Source organism: Mytilus trossulus, chromosome 2 (genome assembly GCF_036588685.1).
Source record: "Mytilus trossulus isolate FHL-02 chromosome 2, PNRI_Mtr1.1.1.hap1, whole genome shotgun sequence".
Taxonomy (NCBI): Eukaryota; Metazoa; Mollusca; class Bivalvia; order Mytilida; family Mytilidae; genus Mytilus; species Mytilus trossulus.
Genome location: NC_086374.1, coordinates 74,817,996 through 74,834,194, shown reverse-complemented (window position 1 = coordinate 74,834,194; position 16,199 = coordinate 74,817,996). Strand labels below are relative to the sequence as shown.

The 16,199-nt window shown below is 32.6% G+C and overlaps 1 protein-coding gene across 10 annotated transcripts in view; it reads left to right on the top strand.

The window, feature by feature from the left end:
- The window catches only part of LOC134708014 (uncharacterized), a 105,817-nt gene that overhangs the window by 48,086 nt on the left and 41,532 nt on the right, over positions 1 to 16,199 (top strand). The window contains exon 6 of one of the 10 annotated variants that reach the window (XM_063568247.1): positions 1,079 to 1,294. The exons of the other annotated variants lie outside the window; for them this stretch is intronic. Coding sequence (XP_063424317.1) covers positions 1,079 to 1,203 — 125 coding nt within the window. The 3' untranslated portion in view covers positions 1,204 to 1,294. Of the gene's footprint in view, positions 1 to 1,078; positions 1,295 to 16,199 lie in introns of those variants that run through there. 10 annotated transcript variants of the gene reach the window in all.

Below are 16,199 nucleotides of genomic sequence, written 5' to 3'. Positions count from 1 at the left end.
ATTTAGAGCTGATTCCAGCTTGAAAGTTGTGTCCATACTTGCCCCAACCGTTCAGGGTTCAACCTCTGCGGTCGTATAAAGCTACGCCCTGCGGAGCATCTGGTTAACATGTTAATTTAAAAGATACAAGCTGATTTTGAAAAAAGGGTTGACTCATTCTTTCACCATATATATATTATTATTATAAATCCCATGCCAGTTCCTCCAAAATAAGTCACTTAATGAATTATGTAAGAATATAAAAGCACATGATTTACTGTAAATTCAGAAATAATTGCAATGTTTTTTATTTTGAAAAAAAATGCAACAGGGTAATTGTAATTGCAATAATTTAAACTCGCATTTTGAAATTTTTTATATGAACATGATAAATTAAACAGGATTTTTCTCAATATTGCAAAAATTAAAATCACATTTTAGTCTATAATGCCAAAGTCACAATAATAAAATATTATAAATGTATGCAATAATTCCTGAATTTACAATATTTTGATTTGTTGAGGAAATAAAAAGTCTAACTTATACATGTATGTACTTTTTTTATAAGCTGGCATGTCCATCTTGCCGTAAATAAATCCGTACACATGCTGGCTCATAAGGTAGAAGTCATCTAAGAGACAAAATTTCACCTCATGTGGACACATTATTTTGACTTTTAGCTGACCAGTCTTTTGCCCTTTCCTCTTATTCACAACTATCTGGAGAAAGAGCGAATACCAACTCTGGTTTGACTCAGGCACAGCCTCCTACATGTTACCAGAAGACCAGTGATAGGGTTCCATTATTATGTGAAAGTTATGCATAATTAAGTTAAATCTCCAAGAACTGTTTCTAAAGTACTTTTCTCCTGATCTTTTTACCTATCTCATTGTCTCAGGTATGCCATTTGTTATGGAGGGATGCTTTATACATGTTATATTGTGAATTCCTATGCCTATGGGGGAAAAAAGATAACACAAGATGCTGATTGTGTACAAACTCAAGAATAATTATTCTCCTTATTAAATTATTTTATCATAAACACTCTGAACAAAACAATTACACCAAAAAAGTAACAGAATTCCATTTATCTTTCCAGATTTTTGTACACAATATAGCCATCATTCTCGAGGAAAATGTCGCCAAGTTCTAGGCAGCAAGATTACATCTGTGACATGTGAAGTTAAGAAACAATTTATGAGAAAATTCAAATTTCCATGTTGATTTTAAATTATTATTATTAAGAAAATGTTAAGTAGGTCATTAATATGTTGTCAAATAAAGTTCAGAAATTTGAGTTAAATAGTCTATTACCAGATCAGTCAAATGTACATTCAGCTGTAACTGTGCTTAAAAAAGATTATAAGAAATATTTTTGTGTACTTTTTTTAATGTGTGCGATAAAATTTAAGCATTTATTATTTACAAGTATTGGGTATAGATTTGGTATAGAATAATTATAAATTATTGCTTTAAGGCACAAGGCATTGTTGTAATTCTCCAAGTGTTCTTGAAAGAAGTCATGTTTTTAATTTAAGTCCCGATACCATAAAATTTAGTTGAAAATGTTTGTTTTTATGCCCCATTTATGGGCATTATGTTTTCTGGTCTGAGTGTCTGTCCCTCCTTTCTTTATTTCATCCCTCCGTCTGTCCGTTTGTCCCGCTTCAGGTTAAAGTTGAAGTCCAATTAATTGAAACGAAGTACATATGTTCTCTATGATTTGATCATTTTAATTTTAGTGCCAAATTAGAGATTTTCCCATATTTTCACTCTCCATTGAACATACAGAAAATGATGGTGTGGATCGGCATCTGTGTACTGGGGACACATTCTTGTTATTGTCTCTCATATTTCACATGTCACAGTTAGAGTTGTTCTATATACTGGTATTGTATCTTTTACAAGCATTATATATAATACATGATATATAAAATAAACATGAAATTCACATGATGCATGAGCCTCAAAATGTTCTTTTTGTCATTGTTGAAACCATTCTGAAGCGTATGAAAAGTATAAATACATCTAGAGTATTATGTTTGATAACGTGAGTAAATATATGACATCAGATTGCTTACTAGTAGTTGCTAAAGACAATGCAAGTTTTGTGGACTTTTTCTATTATGTCATTGTGTTATATTAGAATGGAGATAAGAGATCATAGATTTACTCTCACGTGGAAGCTCCAAGCATGCTTGTTGGATGCTGGAAGCCTTTTCAGTACTAGGCTCAACTCAGCATTTTATGCTTCGCTACAGAAACTTAATTTGTAACAGTAAAATCTAAGTTTTATAAAGGCCAAGCTTAACATACAATAACAGTTATCTCCTTTAATATGTTGATTTTTGGAAAGATTAGAACTTGTTCTAAATCTTTACTTAGGCACCACCCTCCCTAACAACAGGACAGGTTAGCTACTGTTACTAAATGTATTCACACTAAAATATAGTTCCCTATAGTTCTCATGTATGTGCACATAATACACAAATAAACTGAAAAAAACTGGGTATATTATTGGAGCAGTTCATTCAAGAATGTATGTCATTCAGGTGTGTTGATGTGCAGGCTTTTTTAAAAACATTTGGTTAGGTAAGTGGGTATTGATTCAACTAGTATGATTGACAACTGTCATTATCACTAAACAATCAGAGGCAAGGTGGACCTTTAATTACAATGCCCCATATCCTTAACTGCCAATCAAATTGACCACATTACCTATCAACCTCAGTCTTACATAATTACAGACCACTACAATATGCATCTAATTCTTAATACACAAGTACTTGACCTCATAATTGATTACACAAATGTGTGTATTGTTTGTTTGATATTTATAAGGATGATAGATTTATTTATTGCCAATTACTTTTGATCTACATTACATAAAGTAATTCCTGTAAATTCTTTCTGAAAGATAAACGATTAATGGATTAACAAGATATAAAAAAATGAAATATGAAAATAAATATGAATATATAAAAGGTATTTAAGTATGGCCTATAATTTACTTGATAAATTTCCAATAATCATCTGTAATTAATTAACAATTTAGATTAGTTCACTTTTTTTTTTTTATCAGGAATTGGATTGAAACAGTTTTAAAATTTATAAATTTTTGATTATAACAAACCTTTGTTTATTAGTTTATTTCCCTCTATCATGTCAATCATTATGTCTATTTTAGTCATTTGAATTTTCATTAGAAGTAAATATATATGTTTGCAATCAAGAAAGAATCCACATTTCAATAAAATTAGTTTTTTAATTAGTTTACGTCATGTACGTTGAAAAATAAAATTGGTTGAAAAATACATTAAAATTTGATCAAAAGGCACTCTAAAACTTTAATTTTCAATGCCATATAACCTCTGTTTCAACTTACAAAATGCCCCAAAACAACATTTTTAGATTATTTTTGTTGGCACTTTAAAGCTTTTAGCTGTTGGTCTAAATTTATGTCTTTCAAGGATATTTGGTAACATTTACTAGATGAATTTTTGCCATTGTTTTTTTTTTTTTTTTGAAACATGTTTGGAACCTGCAACATAATTTCGATTAGATATAAACTGCAGTTTAAATAAAATTTTGCATATTAAGAGATCAATATTTTTTAATTTGAGCTCATTTATCCTCATACTGGAAAAGCAAGTTTCCTTCTAAAGACCTGCTGTAAATGCAATTTTCATTTTAACAAAGTTGTTATTTTTTTTCCCTGACAAATGCCTGATGTGAACATTTATAACTTGGGTTGAAATACATTCAAAATAATTGGTAAAAAAAACTCTCATATATATCATATCAAAATAAGTACACTTCCAACAAAATAACAAATCCAAAATAAAAAAAATAAATAAAAGGACACTTCTGCTCCTATTATTGGTACTTTTCATTTAAGTCAAACCAGAAATAGAAATGACCTCACTTTTGTTTACATGAAATACATGTATATATAACATGTATAAAGCAAGGAATATTGAAGGTGACAACTGCTAATCAGGGGCAGATCCAGGAATTTTAAATGTGTAATTTAATAAAACCTATTATATTAAAAAAAAATATGGACAATCTCATGCTATAAAATCATATCGTGAAACCCTCTATCATGTCTATTTTCTCAAATAAATCTAAACAGTCATTATATATATTAGTTGAAACTAACTAAGATCAGAATAAGTTCAATCAACTAATTTTATTGATTTAAAGCCCACATACATTACATAGTTTTAAAATGTCAAATTTTTGCAATTGATCTATTTTAAGTGCAATAAAACCAGGAAATTATGAACATATTGAAGTGGTTGGTATAATGCTGTATCCTAACAATAGAGGAAGGATGTTGGATTGTTTTAAACTTTTAGCATGTGATCCTCAGTTGTGTTGACCTGATTTATTTTAGGGTAATAAGGAAATAATTAATATATATCAACATCCTTCCTCTTTGATGACTTTTAAACTTTGTACTTTCCACTGTAACAATAAATCATGTAAATGGTTAATATATATTTAAACCACCTGTTAAAACATGACAAATTTATAAAATGTATATACTCACTGTTTATATACAGTTGATCAGATCTTTCTTCATTACCAGACAACCAAACCTCAATTCTTGCTGAGTTCAATGGGCATATCATAGATCTGTTAGATTAACAGTACATTTATAGTATTGGTACATGGCAATTTGATATATTTCACAAGCTTGGATGCTTTATTCGTTAAGTGGTTGTAACTGGTTGACTTCAATTCTTGAAATTTCTATACACATTTTTCATATTTTAATGGTAGCATAACTTAATTATGAGACATTTCTGTTTAGCATTTGCAGATTCCTACAGGTATAATTATACCCCACACAATGGGTTGTGGAGGGTATAATGTGTTTGACCCGTCAGTCCGTCTCACGGTCAGTACTGTTTCTTGTCATGGCAACTCCTCTCAAACCCCACACAACAGAATTTCATGAAACCTTTTTAGATAATAAGGACATACTATGTAGTTGTGCATATCGACAGGAAATTGTGATTCAATTTTTTTCTAGGAGTTACGCCCCTTTGAACTTATCTTATCTATACTATTAAACAAGAAGACCTCATTTTTGGTGTCGCTTCTCTTCCTTCCACAATAAATCAATCATCATGCCTCTGTGTCCTATAGGTAACATGCATAGTCGCATTTGTCATCCATTCTTATGATTATTCAGATTGAATTGTTTTGGGAGAAAAACAACAAAAAAGGAGTCCGAAATGATTTCTTCATCAGACTGACTTTTAGCCATAGATAAGACTTCCTGTTTGAAACATGAACAAATATAACCAATCGTATGATAGATAACAAAAAAGAAAAATAGATAAGCCAATCAGAGCGTTTTCCATTTCATGGTGTTTAGATTGCAAGAACCACAACTATTATACCTCCTTAGAAAGGACAATTATTGTTCGCGTTTATCTACATGTAAACTACGATAATCATTATACTTCTTAAATATATAGAGAATCTCTGTATTCTGTCAAGGAATTATATATTTAAATATACAATTCCTTGATTCTGTCTACTGTTTTTTTTAAATGTTTACTATTCAGGGGGTCATACCAGTTGCATTTATATTAAAATAAGTAAAACATGTGACACAAGTACAACCAATCGTAGAGCGTTCTCCATATCAAGGTGTTTAGATCGCAAAAATCACAACTATTATATCCTTTAGAGAGGACAAATATTTTTCGCGTTTATCTACATGTAAACCACGATTATACTACTTTAATATATAGAGACTCTCTGTATTCTGTCCGGGAATTTCTATATATAATTTATTGTTAAAAGCCTGGAAAATAGTGATTTGACAAAAATGAAAGTAAAGTAGAGATTAGAGGGAGGCAGTGGAATTATTGTGGAATAGGCTACTCAAATAAATTAGAGAAGTTACAATTAGAGGCCGCAAGAATAGTAACAGGTCTACCAATATTTACAAAAACTGAAACTTTATATTCTGAGGTTGGCTGGGAATCTCTTTTTGAAAGAAGAAGGAGAAGAAAATTACAGATGTTTTATAACATGAACCAAAAGCATGCACCAGAATATCTATGTAATCTTGTACCTCCTTGTGTACAAAGTACAACCAACTACCCGTTGCGAAATAGTCATGACATTATTGTTCCATTTTGTAGACTTTCCCTTACTACTGAATCGTTTATTCCCTCTACTATACGTGAATGGAATAAACTTGATCCAAAAATTCGCAGTGTCGACTCTATTTCTAAATTTAAGAAAGAAAGAAAAAATGATAGTCTCGTATGTAAAATTGAAACGTTTTATTTGTATGGCCCAAGGAAATTAAATATTATCTTAACGCAACTGCGATGTTCCGCTTCATCCTTAAACAATGACCTATTTAGAGCTAATATTATAAATGATCCTTCTTGTCATTGTGGGTCCGATATTGAGGATGTCTACCACTACTTCTTCGTTTGCCCAAAATACACATTATGTAGGGAAAACTTATTCCATAACCTTAACTGGCTATCTGAAAACTTTGTTTTAGATACAAAACTATTAATTTGCGGACAATTGGGTTACTTTCGAACGAACAAAATATTCAAATTTTCAAACATGTTCAAAATTACATAAAAAGGTCAAACAGATTTCTTATGCCTTGATAGAGCGTTATTATTGCTGACTCATGACGTCATCCTTGTCATCAATCCACAAGTCATCGTCACAGAAGTATACGATTTTTCAAACTTTCTTTTTCCTTTTTTACTTTGTCTCCTCTTTGTTGACCTATTAAAGCTAGTATTATATTGTATAAACTGTTTGTTTTATATGCATGTCCATTATATTTTACTATTATTGTAACTTTATATTGTATTATGGAGAAGACTTCATAAGTATATGATTTACTTGTGTCTAATCCATTTTGCTTGAATTCAGCAAATAAAATATGTTTAAACTAAAGAGGGAGGCAGGACCTTTTTCAGGGTGTTTTTAAGCTCGGGATTTGGGGATTGATCCTTAAGGGATCCGGGAATATATTTTTTGATTTCGGGATATGAATTTCTTTAAAATTCTGCATCTCAGAATTTCATGGTTTTAAGGCCGGGATTTCAGGATCAGGAACGATCGACAACCCCTCAAATTAACCTTAGTCGGTATTAGTCATTTATACATCATTCAAATCCTACCATTGGCATATTAATAATGCTCTAAAAAAATCAGTGATGGATTGTCGTTGAAGCATAATTTTCAGGGGCGGATGCAGGAATTTTCGAAAGGGGGTGCTAACCCAGAGCAAAGGGGGGGGTGCAAAACATATGTCCCGATACAAATGCATTGATCGGCAAAAATAAAGGGGGGGTGCGCACCCCCGGAACCCCCCCTCTGGATCCGCCACTGATTTTTAGACAAATAATGGTCTATATATAAGCAGTTACATTTATTTCATGTTTGAAACGGTGCAAATTTTTAATTTGATTTGACTTTTACCAAAAGAAGCATTGTAGCAAAGGACAAGAATAATTGGTGGTCGTAAACTAGAAACACGAATATAATTGAATTTAACAGAAGGAAACAAATATCGAACTTTGGAAAAAGGAAGATACCTTTTATGTAAATCTCAATACATCATATCTTCTCCAACATTTCTCATCCTACAACAGTTCACAAGCTGTATATGCCCGCGATTTCGCGGGTGTTTTCTAGTTTACTTTAATGTACTATTGCAACAGTTCGTCATCGCAACTCCTCTCAAACCACACAACAGAATTTCATGAAACTTTTTCAGATAATAAGGACATACGATTCAGTTGTGCATATCAACAGGAAATTGCGATTCAATTTTTTTTCTAGGAGTTACGCCCCTTTGAACTTATTAGTTTGTCATCGCAACTCCTCTCAAACGACACAACAGAATTTCATGAAACCTTTTTCAGATAATAAGGACATACTATGTAGATGTGCATATCGACAGGAAATTATGATTCATTTTTTTAGGAGTTTCCCCCCCTTTGAACTTATTTGTTTCAATGTACTTCTGCAACAGTTTGTCATAGCAACTCCTCTGAAACCACACAACATAATTTCATGAAACTTTGTAGATAATAAGGACATACTTTATAATGTAGATGTGCATATTGACAGGAAATTATGATTACATTTTTTTTTTCTTATACAATTTTTAGCTCACCTGGCCCAAAGGGCCAAGTGAGCTTTTCTCATCACTTTGCGTCCGGCGTCTGTCGTCGTCCTGCGTCCGGCGTTAACTTTTACAAAAATCTTCTCCTCTGAAACTACTAGGCCAAATTAAACCAAACTTGGCCACAATCATCATTGGGGTATCTAGTTTAAAAATTGTGTCCGGTGACCCGGTCAACCAACCAAGATGGCCGTCATGGCTAAAAATAGAACATAGGGGTAAAATGCAGTTTTTGGCTTATAACTCAAAAACCAAAGCATTTAGAGCAATTCTGACATGTGGTAAAATTGTTTATCAGGTCAAGATCTATCTGCCCCGAAAATTTCAGATGAATCGAACAACCTGTTGTTGGGTTGCTACCCCTAAATTGGTAATTTTAAGAAAATTTTGCTGTTTTTGGTTATTATCTTGAAAAATATTATAGATAGAGATAAACTGTAAACAGCAATAATGTTCAGCAAAATAAGATTTACAAATAAGTCAACATGACCGAAATGGTCAAATGACCCCTTTAGGAGTTATTGCCCTTTATAGTCAATTTTTAACCATTTTTCGTAAATCTTAGTTATCTTTTACAAAAATCTTCTCCTCTGAAACTACTGCGCCATATTAAACCAAACTTGGCCACAATCATCATTGGGGTATCTAGTTTTAAAATTGTGTCCGTTGACCTGGTCAACCTACCAAGATGGCTGCCATGGCTAAAAATAGAATATGGGATAAAATGCAGTTTTTGGCTTATAACTCAAAAACAAAAGCATTAAGAGCAAAACTGGCATGGGTTAAATTGTTTATCAGGTCAAGATCTATCTGCCCTGAAAATTTCAGACGAATCGATAGTCAATTTTTAACAATTTTCATAAAATTTGTAAATCTTTACTAACACTTTCAACTGAAACTACTGGGCCAATCATTATAGATGGGGATATATGTACGCAGCAAGAATGTTCAGTAAAGTTAGATCTACAAACATATCACCATCACCAAAACACAATTATGTCACGAATCCATCTGTGTCCTTTGTTGAATATTCACATATACAAATGTACCAAGGTGAGCGACACAGGCTCTTTAGAGCCTCTAGTTTATCTTACACATATTTTATTTCTCCAATGACAATGTGGGGAGGTGGGGTATGTAAACACGCTCACTAAGGTTCTTTAATAAAATAAAGAATAAATTTTCGAAAGGTTTTCACATTTATGATTCAGCAATATGATTTAGAATAGAAAATGTCTTGTATGTACATTTGTAAATGATTTTGTTCATCTCTGATTGGAGTGGGTGAAGCCAGACTTAGGTTTCCAGCATGGTGTGGCATCAACAATTATTAATTAAATAGGAAATTGTGTTATTAGCATTGCATTCTGTTTATTATTTTCAATTAATATGTACTAAATCTTAAGAAACATTTTCAAAATATTTATTTTCAAAAAGAAATGTTCTAAACCATGCTTATTGTTATTTAAGTATATGAAAAAGGAATTATGCCATTTATTGTTAATTTGATTGTGAATTAAACAAAAAATCTGTAATGTTTTAAAATACATTTCATGTCCCATTTATGGGCATAATGTTTTTTGGTCTGTGTCTTCGTTTGTTTATTTGTCTGTTTTTTCTGCTTCAGTGGTTTTTGGTCAAGGAAGTTTTTTTATGAAGTTGAAGTCTAATCAACTTGAACCTTAGTACACATGTTTCCTAGATGATATGATCTCTCAAATTTTAATTAGAACTGTGACCCCAATTTCACGGTCCACTGAACATAGAAAATGAAAGTGCGAGTGGGGGACATTCCTGTAGTATGGAATTCTTGTTTTTATTAAGTTATGAGGTGCCTATCATGATTAGCTAAATGCGTGTAGATGTGTAACATATGTTTTTAAAGAATTGTTGATAAAAAAGACTAGATATCAAATTTGTGCTTTTCCCCGAATATTAGGTCAAATTTTAGGAAACACTGAATGAATAGAACATTTATAAAATGATTGTTTGTTTTCAGACAATAGCTTGTGTTAAGGTGCATGGAACGAGCTGATGCACACCTCTGGGTGCAAATTTTCTTGCTGTGGAGACCCATTTGCACCTTTGGCTAATTTCTGCTCTTTCCTCAGGTTGTTGTTTCTTTGACACATTCCCCATTTCCATTTTCAATTTTATGGATCTCTATGAAATTTAACAACAACATTCCAAGTCTGAAAAAGGTCTATGGTTGATTTTATTGGTTATGGCCCAAACTGTGTAAGAATTAAGGGCCAAAGAAATCCCTTGTCAGTCATCATTGTGGTCGTAGTTTTCAAGAATCTTCTCCTCTGAAACTGCAGGGCCTTCTTACTGAATGTTCCTTAGGGTAACTGGTTTATATATTGTATCCGAAGTTTTGATCATTTAACACACATGACTGCCATGGCTCAAAATAGAACTTAGTGGTCAAATGCAGTTTTTGACTTTAATCTCAAAAAGTATAGTTGTAAATATCTAGTTCACACTTGAAAAAAGCAAAAATGATCAGCAAGATAGTACACAGTGTAGATACTATTCTGTACGCTTTCCGGAAGTCGCGATTTTCGAAGCGAGAACTTTTTGGATAACATTTTAAATTTGTCGGATATACTATATTAAACGGTAAGATGTTCATCTGTACATTGCTTAATGATTAATTCAGCTGACATCGATACTCACAAATGGTTTATAATTAAATTTAGCACATTCATTATTCGTATCTTTGCCTTAATTGAGAGATTTTCAAGTGCATCACTAAGGAAAATCAGTTGGTGAACCTAAAAACAATCTTTGTGCACTCTTACTGTACAAATTAACGTAAAATCCAGACTTAATTTACTAGATAAAGTGTATTTTAAGTGGTGGTAAAAGTTTCAGCCAGATCTTTGAAGCCAGAAATAAGAAAATTACACTTGTTTGAATTTCTCACTGTACGATCAGTCTCGCTTGTATATTTTGAAACTGTATGATCAGTCGTTATTTCACTGTATTCTAGTAGTGATTTCAAAGTTATTTTCGATACATTAGAAGATGGCATTTTTCTAAATAACACAAATATATTTTAATAAATTCACATCCTGTAAACTTTTCAAACATGTTTTAGCTTGATAGGGTGTACTCGACTTACTACATTAAGTATAAGGATGTTTGAATGTGGCTGAAATAAGAAGAAGGTTTGTTTGTTTATAGAAGTTTCAGAAATGTCCTCCGTTATACTTAAAATTGTACAAACACACAGATTTAATTGTTACTATATAAATTAAAAATGCATGAATTTACAAACATTTGAGGCCGTACTGTAGCCTATAATTGATCACAGTTCCTTCACTTTGTTCTGGATGTAGATCTGTCTCTTTCACACTCAATTGTACACCACTTTGTAAAGCGATGGTTTATAGTGATAATGAAGTCCGTCTTTCCGTTCGTCCGTTGGACCGGTACAACATGTTTCGCCGGTTTTGCAAGCTCATCTCCTCATAAACCACTTAATATACATTGGTGTTTCCAAACATTTTTAAATGGAGAGGGGGTCCAATCCAGGAGAAAAGAGGATTCCAAATATATGTTCCCATACAAATGCATTGAAAGTTTAAAAAAAGAGTTTCAAACCGCCGGATCCCAATCTTCTTGAATCCGTCACTGGTATAACTATTAATTATTTTTTTCTCGGATTCCGTATCATAAATATAAAAAATATAAAAAAGAAGATGCGATATGATTGCAAATGAGACAACCGTTCACAAGAGATCAAAATGACACAGATATTAACAAATATAGGTCACCGTATGGCCTTCAACAATTGCAAAGCCAATACCACAGAGTCGGCTATAAAAAGCCCCGAAATGACAATGAAAAACAATTCAAACGAGAAAATTAACGGCCTTATTTATATATATAAAAAAAGGAATGTATTTCTTATTTTATTAAGAATATTTTATGGGGTCTCTTTATATAAGATACGGACTTGAACATTGCATTATATGGGGGCACCCATCAGATATTTCAGATTCCTTATCATTTAATTCAATTGTGTACCTCTTATTTTGGTTTTTCGAAAAATCATCAGTTTTTTATTTCCATGATATGGACTTTTCCATTACCTTATTGGGTGGTACCCGCTTACTATACGCAACTTTCAAAAACTTACCATATACTAGTATTAATAAAACTTTCTCATATTCGTTATTAAATGATGCCCCTGTGCACCTATAATTTAGCTTTTCCGGTGGTTTATTTTTTTCCAAAACATGGACTAAAGAAGTGGCGGGGTATAATTTCGTTAATTCTTTCCTCAATACCTAAAGTTTTTTAACAAAGCTTTCTCTATCTATTTTTTGTTATTTTAAAAGAGACAGGCTTGATGTATGTAATCACCAATTGATCAACGGTAGACGGTGTAAATAGTCTTTAAAAATGTAATAGTTAAACAGATAACTGCAACGACACACTAATACAGTCCACAAACGAATCATGTATTGCTTTTTAGGCATTTGATTTTAGGTAAGACTGACGGAACAAAAATTAATTTGCCGTCTACAAAAATCATCAGAAATATATTTGTATTTTGTCTGATGAAAGAAATTACACGTTATAGTTCCATGGACACAATCATAATATCACATAGACACGTATATACCTTCAAATTGCCGTTGTTTTTCAGTCAAGGTCGTTAAAAATTTCCATTTGTTGTTGTTTTTTTCTTCAAAATCACGACTGGTCATACAGACAAAAAATCTGAAATCGCTACTAGAATACAGTCAGTTTTAGACTGATCGTACAGTAATTTATTTTGGGATCCTCAAGGAAAGCATATTTTTTTATTTGAAATACGAAAATTCTACTTAAATACGGTAGGAATATTGAAACAGTATATATTTTACTGTAAACTGATGCAAATATTCGCAATAAAAGATTATTTGCTTTGTACTACGAGAGCAAAATTGTCAATCGATTTCACCTTTTTCTATGAAGTTGGTGTGATGCACGCGAATATTTTATATTCTACTGCATGTTTTTGTTACAGTTACTCATATTTATGATGTTATACATACCTTTAAGATGTGCAAAGCACTTTATAGATATAGGAGTAAACAAATGATGAGAAAAGGCACCAAAACAAAACCGTTCTGTTAGCCAGTTTGAAATCCTCGCTTCGAAAATCGCGACTTCCGGATAGCGTACAGAATAGTATCTACACTGTGTAGTATCTATACACATGATAAAAAGTCCAATTTTTCCAAACATGTTGGTTATTATCATTGATATTGTTATATTTATAAATTAACTGTTTACAAAATTTTGATTTTCTTGAAATACTGAGGCTTTTCTACCTCAGACATAGATTACCTTAGCTGTATAATTTGGCAAAACTTTTAGGAATTTTGGTCCTCAATGCTCTTCAACTTCGTACTTTATTTGGCCTTTTTAACTTTTTTGGATTCTAGCGTCACTGATGAGTCTTTTGTAGACGAAACACGCGTCAGTCCTGGTATCTATGATGAGTTTATTTACAACCACTGGGTCGATGCCACTGCTGGTGGAGATTTTTTTTCCTGAGGGTATCACAAGCGCAGTAGTCAGCACTATTTGTGCTGACATGAATTATCATTGATATCGTTATATTTATAAATTAACTGTTTACAAAATTTTGATTTTCTTGAAATACTGAGGCTTTTCTACCTCCGACGTAGATTACCTTAACTGTATTTGGCAAAACTTTTAGGAATTTTGGTCGTCAATGCTCTTCAACTTCGTACTTTATTTAGGAATTTTGGTCGTCAATGCTCTTCAACTTCGTACTTTATTTGGCCGTTTTATCTGTTTTGGATTCGAGCGTCACTGATGAGTCTTTTGTAGACGAAACTCACGTCAGTCCTGATATCTATGATGAGTTTATTTACAACCACTGCATGGGTCGATGCATCTGCTGGTGGAGATTTATTTCCCCGAGTGTATCACAATCCCAGTAGTCAGCACTGTTTTTGCTGACATGAATTATCATTGATATTGTTATATTTTAAAATTAAATGTTAATAAAATTTAGATGTTTTTGAAATACTGAGGCTTTTCTACCTCAGACGTAGATTACCTGAGATGAAATTGGCAAAACTTTTAGTAATTTTAGTTTTCAATGCTCTTCAACTTCGTACTTAATTTTGCCTTTTTAACTTTTTGTGATTCGAGCGTCACTGATGAGTCTTTTGTAGACGAAACGTGCGTCAGTCCTGGTATCTATGATGAGTTTATTTACAACCACTAGGTCGATGCCACTGCTGGTGGAGATTTATTTCCCCAAGGGTATCATATGCCCAGTAGTCAGCACTATTTGTGCTGACATGAATTATCATTGATATTGTTATATTTATAAATAAACTGTTTACAAATTTTGGTTTTTTTTAATACTGAGGCTTTTCTACCTCAGAATTAGATTACCTCAGCTGTATTTGGGAAAACTTTTAGGAATTTTGGTCCTCAATGCTCTCCAACTTCGTACTTACTTTGGCCGTTTTAACTTTTTTGGATCCGAGCGTCACTGATGAGTCTTTTGTAGACGAAACGCGCGTCAGTCCTGGTATGTATGATGAGTTTATTTACAACCACTGGGTCGGTGCCACTGCTGGTGGAGATTTATTTCCCCAAGGGTATCACAGGCCCAGTCGTCAGCACTGTTTGTGCTGACATGAACTATCATTGATATTGTTATATTTATAAATCATTGTAAATTAACTGTTTGATTTTTTGGAAAGTTTGCTATAGCTTGCTATTGCTACTTTCCATAGCCGTCGGCCTCAAACTTATGGTGACAGATTATCGCCATTAATTCTGATCCGAGATAATTAAGTACTATAGTGTTTGAATTCTGATTCTTGGAAGGTTCTTTTAAAATTTTGAGTAACTTCTCATTTGACTGAAAATTTTACAGCATTAATAAAAAAGAATTGAACCGACGATTCAGATGAATTTAACTTCATTTTGAAAATGAGTATCTCAAACACTACTTCGCGGATCTGCCATACGCTGAAGAGAAAATCACAAGAAATCTACGCCAGATTGCGTCAGTTTCATTCATGAAAATTTCATGAATGAACATTTTCGGCTCTACTTTTCCCTGTTTACTATGTACGTACGTAAACGTGGTAAAAGCCCGAGAGTATCGAAAAAATCGGGAATGAGGTTCAAGCCGTCGGATAATTGACAAGTGATAATGGTTTTTATAACAAAACACAGGGGATAGAATATAAAATACTCGATAATTTGTTGTATGTCTAATGTCTCAGTAGTGGACGAGTACAGGTAAATACGGTACCGGCTTTCATAAAAAAGAATAATTTTAAAATGCATTGTTTTTGTCTAAACATCGATCGAAACTTCAAAGGTTTTGATGCCAAAAATCTTCTAAAACTTTTTTCAATACATTCCAATGTGGATATAAGGGCCTTCACTCGTTCAGCATTCTCAAGTGGATTAAACTGAGAGCAGAAAAACATTGACCAACGTCAATTCTTCTTCAGTCTTCTTCCAATAATTTACATCATACCACCTCTGCCTCTGGTGTATTATCGCAAATTCGTATCATATTGCATCCATATTAAAAGCAACCAGGTCAGCATCTACTTCTTGAATAACATAGCTCAGGGTATGAAGACAAGTGCTGTAGAAATGATTAACGTTCTTGAAATTATGATGATGTGTACCCTTTGGCTTAAATGGCTGCATTTCACCTCAAAAATTTATATAGATTACAGACAATCATGTGCATAGCTTGCCCTATTTAAATAGAAATTCAATTGCTTTGTCATCCAAACACAAAGGCAATGATTACCATAATATATCAAACGAATGGCTTAGTAGGCTTACAACAAAAAATTTATGAATCTAGCGTATATATAAACCTTTTATTCATGTGGTCATACTGCTGTTGTTATGATCCCTCCGTATTGACTTTTATCCTTGTTCTTCTGTAAGTATGTACATTCTTCCCTTACTTATAAGTACCTCCGTATATATCCCAAAATTCGTTTCTGTTTTC